This window comes from Clytia hemisphaerica, unplaced genomic scaffold, assembly GCF_902728285.1.
Source record: "Clytia hemisphaerica strain Z4C2 unplaced genomic scaffold, Clytia hemisphaerica genome assembly, whole genome shotgun sequence".
In the NCBI taxonomy this organism is placed as follows: domain Eukaryota; kingdom Metazoa; phylum Cnidaria; class Hydrozoa; order Leptothecata; family Clytiidae; genus Clytia; species Clytia hemisphaerica.
Genome location: NW_027104123.1, coordinates 283,827 through 294,710, shown reverse-complemented (window position 1 = coordinate 294,710; position 10,884 = coordinate 283,827). Strand labels below are relative to the sequence as shown.

General features: G+C 34.4%; 2 protein-coding genes across 2 annotated transcripts in view; both read right to left on the bottom strand.

Annotated features, from left to right (window-relative positions):
• Window positions 1-1,056: 1,056 nt before the first annotated feature.
• The window catches only part of LOC136813573 (double-strand-break repair protein rad21 homolog), a 29,255-nt gene continuing 19,427 nt past the window's right edge, over window positions 1,057-10,884 (bottom strand). Inside the window, exons 14-19 of the mRNA XM_067070078.1 lie at window positions 3,905-4,034; window positions 3,393-3,465; window positions 3,057-3,145; window positions 2,324-2,510; window positions 1,652-1,773; window positions 1,057-1,328 (exon numbers count right to left, since the gene is read on the bottom strand). Of these exons, the coding sequence (XP_066926179.1) occupies window positions 1,249-1,328; window positions 1,652-1,773; window positions 2,324-2,510; window positions 3,057-3,145; window positions 3,393-3,465; window positions 3,905-4,034 (681 nt within the window). The 3' untranslated portion in view covers window positions 1,057-1,248. The remainder of the gene's footprint in view (window positions 1,329-1,651; window positions 1,774-2,323; window positions 2,511-3,056; window positions 3,146-3,392; window positions 3,466-3,904; window positions 4,035-10,884) is intronic.
• LOC136813585 (uncharacterized) lies at window positions 4,526-7,704 on the bottom strand. Its single transcript, XM_067070086.1, has 2 exons — window positions 7,120-7,704; window positions 4,526-5,409 (listed from the first exon to the last, which is right to left on the bottom strand). Exons 1-2 carry the CDS (start codon window positions 7,478-7,480, stop codon window positions 4,652-4,654), a joined length of 1,119 nt encoding a protein of 372 aa, XP_066926187.1. The 5' UTR covers window positions 7,481-7,704; the 3' UTR covers window positions 4,526-4,651.

Below are 10,884 nucleotides of genomic sequence, written 5' to 3'. Positions count from 1 at the left end.
TTTATTCATGTGATTTCATTCTCGCTGTTCAGTAACAGGAGCACCAACGTTTAGTTTATAGATTGTAGGCATCACCATCACCAACTCCAAGTATGGATTTCCAATGACATATTTATATACTAATCTTGTTTTAATTTTAAAATATGTTTGCTGAAAAACAAATATAAAATTTAAGAAACGAATAATAATGAACCAAGAAAGTTTCTTGAATGAACTATGATGATGAATTTTAAACGGGACAGAAGCGTATTAGGCAGTAAATACGAAAAATTAATCAAACCATCTACGTGCGTGTTTTTGACGAAAGTCTAGCAGGACCTGGCATGAAGCTACACACAAAAAGATTGCAGCTACATAAAGATTGCCGGCATGCCTGCATGATCAAAATTTTATATCATATCATAAGATGTTAAACAAAGAATATTATGATAGTTCACTATGATTTCTCTTTGCAAAAAATAAATACCTAAGAAAAATACTACCTATGTAAGTAATGAACACTATATCCAACGTAACATTCAAACAAAAAGAGAATTTTCTGAACAACATTCTCAAAGCAGCTACAATCGGACGAAATTCAATACTATTCGATCATCACTAATTTCATTCAGAATATCCTCATCAACATAAAAACAAGAGAAACTGCAGGAAAAAATAAAAGGGGAACATAAAAATTAAATTTGGTTAAAATATAATGTGTGTATGTACAAAAATTATATGCGAAGTCAAATATATATATAATATATAATATTTCAATTTTAAAAGACACTATGATATGGTACAATTATATACAATTAAAACAATGATAAAAATTTACAAATCTAATTCTAAGAATACCAAAAAGAATTTCCTTAGGAAAAATATTCAAACATCTAAGAAATAATATTCTCAACTCATTTTTAACCGTTCAACAAATTTTTCAACCATCAACATTTTTTTCTCAACCATAACTTTTTTGAACATTTTCATCAACAATAAACAATTGGACGGTGTATAATCTCCGCAACAGTGAAAGTCAAGTGACATAAGAGGTTTCAAATATCACTCGTCCACTTTCAAACTACACTGATACCAGACCACCATTCTCAGCAGCTTCTGAGTTGGTGATATTTTGATAATGAAGCCTCTCGCTTTCTAGGTAACTTTGATCAAGTTAAGTGAAGTGATCATGATATTTGAATCTCCACTACTACCACACATTACCCATACGATAATTGCAACGTCCGGAACAGTAGGATTTAAACTAAATCACGTGGCTTTCTTCCAGAGCAGAATATCACCAAAAGCTTCTCGCTGTTCGACATCAATCAAACCATTTTTGGTTAAATCTGAAAATAGAAATAAATATTAAATATAAATGAAAATACCAAAAAATAAACCGGGATTATTATGACCTGGCAGGTTATGCATATCTGTACAAGTATTCTTTATAGATTTTAACTCAGATAGAGTTTTGTGGCTGGAATCTTTATTAATGTTTGTACCTGGTCAAAAAGTAAGAGGTGAATCTTGCACATGATTAAAATTCTGCTATTTAGGAGCGCTGTGTATAAAAATCTTGTAAGTTGTAAAAAATTCTTTGAAGAATAACTATAAAGGACCGTTAAATTTCAAATAGAAAACGATCAAGATACATTAAACAAATACTTACTTAAACAAGTGTAGAAAGCTAAAGTTGCATCACGTCTTCGAGTCGATTTGTGAGGAAACAATTCAAAGAAGCTAACTGCATTCAAAGCTGAAGACGTGGTCATGGTGGCTGATGCTACGCGTCTGGAGAAAGGAGACAAATATCAACATTACAGAAATTGTTTGAAGGTAAGGAACAACTCCTTCCCACAGACCCACTGCACTAGGACCCCGTCCCACTAGAAAAATTGGCCAAAATATCGTCCCCGGTGGAAATTATACTTCAATTTTTGTCCCCACTGAAAATAATCAAATAAACCAATCCTCCCTGCAAAATACCGGGTCTGTGGGAAGGGGTGTTAAGGATGGTAATCGATTCATTTTATGTGTTTAAGAATATTATAATCAGAAGGAAATCAAACAAAGTCTGGCAAAAAAAATAGGCCGGGATAAGAGAGTAGAATAGGAATTTATTACAAGTCCAAGCTTTTACCTTTACTTTTAACCGTTGAATTGAACTGACATCTTTGGTAAAAATTTCGACATAATTGATGACGTTAACATTCTTAGAAAATGCCGCAAATAGGACACATCTACTTTTTTCTAAAAAGAGGACCGGTCTGTAAAATACCAACCACGCACGTGCAACCGACCAACCTGGTGACCAAAAAGGACCATATTTAATAAAACTTACTGTTGATATTTAGAAAGATGTTTAGGCAAGTGGTCATCATCATCTCCAATGGTGAAGAAAGACTGTTCCATGGTGGGGTCAAGGTCATCCATATCTTCCATCATGGGCGGTAGTGAGGGTGGTGGTTGGTTATCCGATATATCCGTATCATATGGTGGTGGAATTGGATCATTGACCAATGTTTGATCTAAAGATGTTATGTGTTATAAGTGTATCGAGAGCTTGCTGAACTACAGTAATTCCACTTTCATACAAAATGATAATGCAAACACAAAAACTTTCTGTGAGTGCTTCTGTTCTATTTCCTCAATTAAGTGTTGCAGTGCATTTTAAATGTGCATGATTTTGGGTGAAACGCCCTTTTCAAAGATGCCTCAGTTCGAAGAAGTAGGGCGGGCTAACACATAAAAACATGACAAAACTTCAAATTGTGAGAATTTAGCAAACACTCTTCATTGAGTTAATAATCGCTTTTTTAAAGGAAGGACTTGTTAAGTTGTCATGGCAAACGGTAAAATGACATCATTAGTCGCCTCTCAAGAGCAGGTGCTTGTTAAAAGAAGGTGATTTTAGTTTTTGATTTTGTTCGTTAGATAACGACGCAAAATTAAATAGAAGGAAACAAGGCACTTTTGATACACTTAGGGGAATCTTCTGAGGAGCTAACACTTAGTCTTCTGCTAAATAATTAAAATTATTTCAGTTTCATAAAAACTTTAATTTTAAAACATACCAATTTCCTGTATAGGATCAAGTTCAGGAATATCATCCAAATCAGCCTCTACAATGTCTGGAAGAGCTCCAATTCCTGAGACACGTGGACTAAAAAAAAAAAATAAGATGGTTTCTGATGAAAAGCAATAGTTCTTCTGATGACCCTCTTACTAGGAAAGAGTTTATTACTTTCACACTTTCTAATTGTAAAGAACTCAACCATAAACATATATACAAAAAGATCAAAGATTTCATCCTTATAAAAATGAACCTGAAAAACTTTCTTTTGTTAATCTTTTATAAAAATTATTATATATAAAAATATTTTCTACATACTTTGTAGTTTATTATTTACCTTGACCTTGCAGGAAGATCAGCCAAGTCTTCGTCAATTCCAGCTTGAATATCAAGACTTTTAGATGATGAAGCTAAACGAGAGTGGAGCAGGAAATTTCATTTGAGGATAATTTTTAATAGAAATTGGACTATCCAAAATAATGCTGGTTCAAGTTATCTTTAAAAATTGATCAAATTAAATGCGCTTGTGTATGAAACGGATTTCTGATTTAGAAATTTAAAACAAAAAATGAAATTTTGACCAAATAGTTCTTTTAGACTCCTGAGCGAGTCTACCAGATGTTTCAATAGGCTATCATTAAATTTTAAAAATACTTAGCACGTATCTATGCTGAAAATCTACACCTACAAACTTTAGGCTTTAGGCAAATTTCAATTACAAAACGATTAAAAACATCTCAATTTTGAAAAATATACTTAAGAAGATTTAGCCTTGATTACGACCATGGAAGAGACGATTTTTATTTGGTTTTTAAAAGCATAGTTAGAATGGGAATGAGAAAAAATTACCATCATCAATTGGTGTTTGGTTGATCAACATTGTGCTTCCTCTGGATTTTTCTAAAGATCTCAAACTTGCATGACTTTCAGCTCTTTGAATATCAATTGAACTTGGTGTATCATCAGGATTTCTTTGAATCTGAAAAGTAAAAAAATAGTTTTATTTTTAAAAACACAGCTAGGAGGGTCGGACAATTTTGGTTTTAAAATACCTAGTGTACAGTATACTTCATGAGCTTTCCCCTAATCACAAATTTTTTTTCTGAGAAGCATGTTTCATTTTGTAATTGTGATTTTTCAATTAAATTTCATGATACTGTAAATCTGCACTTTTGAAATAATAAATTTTCAAACAATGGCCTTCTCATAAAATTTGGAATGAAAAGTGAAAAGAAATTAGCAGTTTAGCTGTTACTTTACTGACTATTTACTAAGAGTATGTAAAAATCGTACTTCTACAGTAAACCACTGGTACAAAAATATAATACACAAACTACAAGAAAAATACAAATAAAAAATAATTGTTTATTCAAAGAGGGTTGATTGATAAACATAAAGTCAAATTTTAACTTGTTAAATATTTTTCTCAAATGAAACACTCTAATTGAAAAAACACACTAAATTATGTAATATAACTAGAAAGGTTGCTAATATCTAGATGTCCAAAAAATTAAATCCTAAATAAACTGGGAAGAGTTTCTCCGTATCCAATTCAAAAACATTATGATAACACTGTAAGACTCAACATATCCGAGGCTATTCTTCCAGCTCGTATAATATTTGCATAATTTTCATTTTTGCAAGTTTACTTTTCTTTGGTGAAAGACTACGCAATGGTTCAACTAAGCTTTCACAAAAAAGTTGGTGTGTGTCTTTTATATTTGGGTCTGCTTCAATCATATTACCATTGTGGAGTTTATGTTTCTTTTCCGGTGGTTCATGTGTAGAATTCATACCATTAGGTAATTTACCACTTGGAAAGTACCTCACATTCAACAGCTGAGTATTGTCATTTGGGGTTGCAGCCTGTCCAGATTGAATATCAAAAGAACTTGTGGAGTGTAATGAACTATCACTAGTTATCATTTTAGTTGTTTCCAGCTCTCCAACTCCAACTTGATCAATTTTGGTAGGAGTAAGTGACTGTGGATTGTTTGCAGTTACATTGTTTTCTGATGCATTTGTAGACATTAGTGCAATATCTGTTTGTGATATATCATTTGGATTCAGCTCTTGGATAGAAAACTTTTTCATTGATAAAGAAGTTAAAGACTTTTTTGTATGTGTTTTAGTTCTTGCTTGCCTTTGTGATGGTTGGGGTATTTGAATAGATTCAGTTCTAACTTCTAAATCACTTGCAGGTGGAAAGTGACCTTTAAGAAATGATAGTTCTTCAAAGAAATTACAAGTTGCCAACTGTTTGTTTTGATTTTTTGACTTTTCAGCTTTTGAGCGACGTTTCAAGCATTTACGGTAATTATCTTTCAATTTCTTGAATTCTTTTTCTAGGGTTACTAAAATAAAAGAGATTGAGAAAATAAAATTGGAGATCTTAGTTAAAAATTAAAAAAAGGCACTAAGCATAGACATTTTGCTAGTCAGGATGTCCAGCATTGAAACAATGACACATTAGTGTATGATTATTACAGCGTACACTTATTTATTATCATTGTTTTGATGTTGGAATTTTTAATTATTCAACATGACATCCTTACTAACGTCGTTTTGCATTAGATTCCCATCCTGCACTTGTCACATTTTTCTTAAAATAATTTAATAAAGTTTGCAATTTTCTTTATAAATGAGCGCCTTTTCACGTTTCAAAGCGCTGTCTAAGCTAGGATTTTCCTATGTTTTGGCCCCCTCGAAAAAGCTCCGCTGGGAAGCCTTGGCACCCCTGACCCCTCCTGTCACCGTGCATCTGTCCAAAACAATAGCGTTAGTTTATTTTCTAGCTTTCTTTATAGCTTGATTTCCTTGTACGCTTATATACTTTTATCCCCACAAAGTGGGGAAAATTTTGCATTTGAAAGGTTCTTAGTAATAAACTGAAATCTTTTCCAGGTTTCTGAATTTCAAGGGTTTCAAGGCTGTAAATTTCATACTGTAAGTTGGTCTAATGTCGACATCCCTCTTCTAATTTCGACACTTTCTTTGGAGATAGAAACGGTCCCCCATAGAAATTGATAATAGGAAGGTCGAAATCGCCGATTGAAACCAATTTTTTTGCTTAGCAATCAGGGAGGGATAAATCTTTTTTCTATCAGTGATTCTGACCTTTAAGAAGGGTGTCGGAATTAGAAGAGGGATGTCAACATTAGACTAACTTATGGTAGCTCAAGGGTCTACTGAAAATCATCATATTTTCAAGGTTTTCAAGGAAATTTTCAAGGGTAGAAATAAAATCAAGGACGTTTCAAGGATTTTAAGGAACTCAAGGGTCGCTGGCCACCATGGGTCTTTTCTCGGTAGAAAAGTGGCAGAGGAATCTTAGTGCAGAAATGGAAATCTTATGCAAAACAAAATGACCTTTTTAAGTTTGCACATAGTCTGTACTGTACACTTCCTTAAAAATAGAATAAAATTGTAAAAATAAAATGTAATTGAGTGTCATAAAATCAAGGATAATTTTATATTATATCACCAAGTGATCATATCATCAAGGGGCCGTCGACAAACGATTTTCCTTTTTTTTAACGGCCTGAGGCCGTTAAGGTTCAGACCCCCTCCCCCCCTACGTCTTAGCGGCCAAGAAAATTCTTCAAAAGTAAATACTTTCACTGGTCCATGGCCGCCATGTTCTTTCAATTCGTAATCCTCAAAGTTCTTCTTTTCGCACGGAAAAAACATGTGGTTTTGAGCCGTGACCTTTCAATTTTGAAACTCCAACCCCCGCAGCAAGTCAGGGCGGGATGGGTGGAGCAAGGAGTCAACTGAGGCGGAGGGAAAAATTGCCGACTTTCGTCACGTGACCAGTCATTTTTCTTGTCGAAGTATTAATTGGTGACCGGGAATAAGGTGAATGTCGTGTGGTTGCTTTGGTCTTAGCCTTTCTTTACATGTTTCTACTTTTTAGACTGATGAAATTTGTAAGTGAGACTTTCCTTTTTTATAAAACTTTTTTAACAGCATTGCAGTGACCCCCTCCCACCCCTTACGGCCAGAAGCCGTTAAAAAAAAGGAAAATCGTTTGTCGACGGCCCCCAATCATCATTAAAACTCACTGTGCTCAACTTGAAGCTCTTTCCCAATTCTCTCCCAAACTTCTTTTTTGTTTTCAGGGTAGCGCCACCCAAAGGTTGAATGATCGTACAAACATGGGTTTTCTTTGATCTTATCAATAAGCTTTGAAATGAACGCATTTTTATCTTCATAAAGTGTACTTGATTCAAAACAATATTCTTCATCTGGGTCAAGCTCTTGTGGGCTTGGAGTAGACATTTGTAATAGTTTCTTCATTGCCTTTGGATTGTTCAGATTTACTGCTTGTGATGGAACTTCATCTGGCTCACTTTCGTTTGTTGCTGCCTCCTCTTCTTTGAAAGTTTCATTATCATTTGAATCTACATCAGAACTGTTCTCCATTCTTTCCTCTTGAAGTGCTTTACTTTTTACTTTATTACTTTACTGTAAAGGTTGGCAGGATAATTTGTGAGAAAACACAGTTTTGACAAGCAAAATCTCCAAAAACACACATGTTAAAAAAAAAACCCGCTGCAAAAGGCTACCATTTTGGTTTCCTTTGTTTTTGTTCCAAGCGGAACAAATTTGTGTCGAGCCACGGGTTTCCGAGGAAAATTTTCCAGAAAGGTCAAAGCGAGCGGAAAACTTGTAAACGCGGAAACTTTGACCCATAAAGGCGATCACTCTGTACAGGTACAATAATTTCAAATTTTTCTAATATTTTTTTATTTCTACACAGTATGCTGACGATTAACTTTTTCAACAATTTCTCAGCACCCATTTTTACGAAAGCATCCATCGAAAACCTTTTTTTAAACATGTTTCCCAGACATAGCCTTCCTGGAAAATTTGATCTGTTGGCCAAAAGTTTCAAAAAACTTATTCCTAGAAATGAAGATCTGTTTCTCCTCAAAACCTAAATCTTTAATCTCAAAAGTAACTTCCCTAGAAAATTTGGTCTGTTTCCACAATTTTCAGAATTAAAATTTTGATCTGTTCTCCCAAGCTTATAAGGAATTGGACATCTGTTTCGTTTGCTTTTTGTGATTGATATCTGTTTTCCCCCAGAAAATCCAACCTGTTTCCCAATTTATTATGTCATCTCCTAGAAATTTTGATCTGTTTCTCTCTGATGACGTCGTCAGCTGGAGCAGGGAAACAGATAGTTTTAAGGAAAAGGTCTTTCCTTTCCTAGAAAATCGGATCTCTTTCCCCATTTTTCAAAAAAAAGCTCTCTCCTGGAAAAGAGAAGGCGATATTTCGGGGAAATGGGCTCGTTGGCTGCTTCTGCATTTATAATAGTAGACAGTTAAACATGGAGAATTGAAAATTGAAGAAAAGAGATAGAGACACACTATAAAATATTTAAACAGCGCTGATTTCAAATCCACTGCTTAGATAGGAAGTTACAGAAGTTACACCTGCAAGTCTCTGTAAGGATTGGAAGAATCAGAAAATTAAGTGTAGATTCCATTAAAGGTCGAAAAGTAGAAAAACTTTTTTTGCCAATTGAAAGATTGAATTTGGTCAAATTAGTTCCAAAAGAGGGTATGACATTCACAAAAGTTTTGTTTCTTCTCCTTTTTAGTCCCGCTAAGGGTGTCCGATGGTCGAAAGTCGGGCGGCACATACCCGTCATATCGCAACCCCTACTTCTTCTTTAGATAGCCTAGTAAACTGGATACAGATACTCGCACACATCTTATATACATAAAAGGTGATGGACAAATACCCTCCAAGGCGCCCTTAAACGACATCACATTTTTTGCAACCCTGCACTGAAAATACACAGCATAATATTCTCTGGACTTCATTAGTAACATAAACAAAGCCTAAAGTACACGGGGGCGAGGTTGAGAAAAAGTAATAAGACTATAAATTTATCATATAGACTTGTAGCCTCTTCATAAACTAATGGTTGAACGGAGAAGGAGGGTGAACAATAATATCATTACGGCGGACAAGCCTGGGGGGGCACTCCAGGTAAGTGACCTACCGGACGTGCGGCCCTTAAGGGTAGGTTTTTTGGACTTTGGAAAGTGCACTGTAAGGGTTGATTTGTGAGCAAGTGGGAAAAAGTGCACTGTAAGGGTGTAAAATTCGAGAAAATACCAAATTTTGAGGTAAAATTTGAGAAATTTCAAATAATTTTGCCCGGAAAATTTCAAAAAATTGCACTATAAGGGTCCATTTTCAGCCAAATTTTTCCTGCACTGTAAAGGTCCGATTTTAGAGACCTGATTTTTGGCCGAACGTACGGTCGTTTTCTAAAAAATGGGGGACCCATCCCCCTAAATTGGTATCGATACCAACTTGAAAATCTCAATTTTCTGAAAAAGGGGGACCCCCCCTAAATTGGCAATCAGTAAAAATGCAAGAAGTTTCTATGCATAGGATACTGCATACAAGGGGCGCTAAACAAAATCTGTAGATGTTTTTATTCAAAGAACATTCCTCTTATTAATCACTTATATTATGTACCACACTTTAGACAAGTTTTTCTCATTCTAACACAACGTAAATTAAGTTTCTGGAACTAAATTGGCAAAATGTATCAAATTCATAAAACTACACTCATTTTGTTTTATAAGCATACGGTAAATTTTGGTTGAAGCTCACTATGCTTAAGTAAAGCTCAGTTTTGAGCCTCGACTATGCTTAACCCTATGCTTGGTAAAAAAATTATGAAGGGGTGGTAAAAATTTTCGCGTATTTTCCCCTATCTTTAATCTTGAGAGAAATGAAGACATTCTATTGATTTCGAATGTTTAACATATGATTTCTTCTGTTATTTTCTGAAGTTATGGAAATTATGATTCTAAAAATTTCTTTGGCTGAGCCTCAAGGTATGCTTAGCATATGCTTAATTTTTTTGGAAATTTGAGCTTCAGTATGCTTATAAACGTTATGCTTATAAAAACAAAATGAGTGTAGATGATAAACTAGACTAGATAAAAAACTCATTGTATTAGGCACGCCTAGAGTCAACATAGCCTTTATGATGAACGTTATGTACAGAAAAATTTTATCACGACTAAAAAAGTTATAAGATCTGCTAATAAATTTCAATTATAGAATGCTTTTATATGGAATCAGGGTATAGTGTAAACGATTCAAATAAGTTTTTATACTTACATTATACAACATTTTAAGTCAGATACCAATTTCAAATTCAGAAAAAATTGAAAAAAGGGGGACCCACCCCCTCATTTTGGTATCAATACCAACTTGACTTTTTGAAATTTGAAAAAAAAAATTGACACCACCCCCCGGTTTGGTATCTGGATCCTGACCCCCCCCCTGGTCACGAATACTTCGCGACTAAAAAACAGTCTTCGTCTTATGGGGATTTGCTTGAACCAGACAACCACGGCTTTTTCCTCGACACCGCCGTGATTAAAAAATCGCGTGTTGGGATAGAGATAGAGTTAGGCTAATGGGGGTGCAATAATGAAAAAAAGGAATTAAACCGGCATCAAACGTACATCTCAGTGAAACTCATAATGTAGCATTTGATAATAGAGACTTATTTATTAGTCTTAAATAAGCCGCTCCATAATTAAATGCATGTTGTGTTTTTGTGGATTATCAAAAAACTTTTTACCCAAAGGATAACATTTGGCTTAAAGAGCGAAATCTGCGACGAAGGTTTAAATCTAAATATTTTAGGCTCATGGGTAGCGAGTACCTCACCAAAAACCAGTAATTTTTATTTTTTTCTTGGTGAGTTTCACTTTTGACGATTTTTGAAGAAAAAAAAGCCATCCAAAGTGTCCTGACGCAATTTAGATTTTTCCCTACTACAA

What these genes read in the sequence shown, in the direction of transcription:
- LOC136813585 (XM_067070086.1), bottom strand. Translation starts at nt 7,480, where the DNA reads ATGGAGAACAGTTCTGATGTAGATTCAAATGATAATGAAACTTTCAAA. An exon ending in AGAGCTTCAAGTTGAGCACA is followed by an intron (nt 5,410 to 7,119) that starts GTGAGTTTTAAT and finishes CTTTTATTTTAG; the next exon opens with TAACCCTAGAAAAAGAATTC.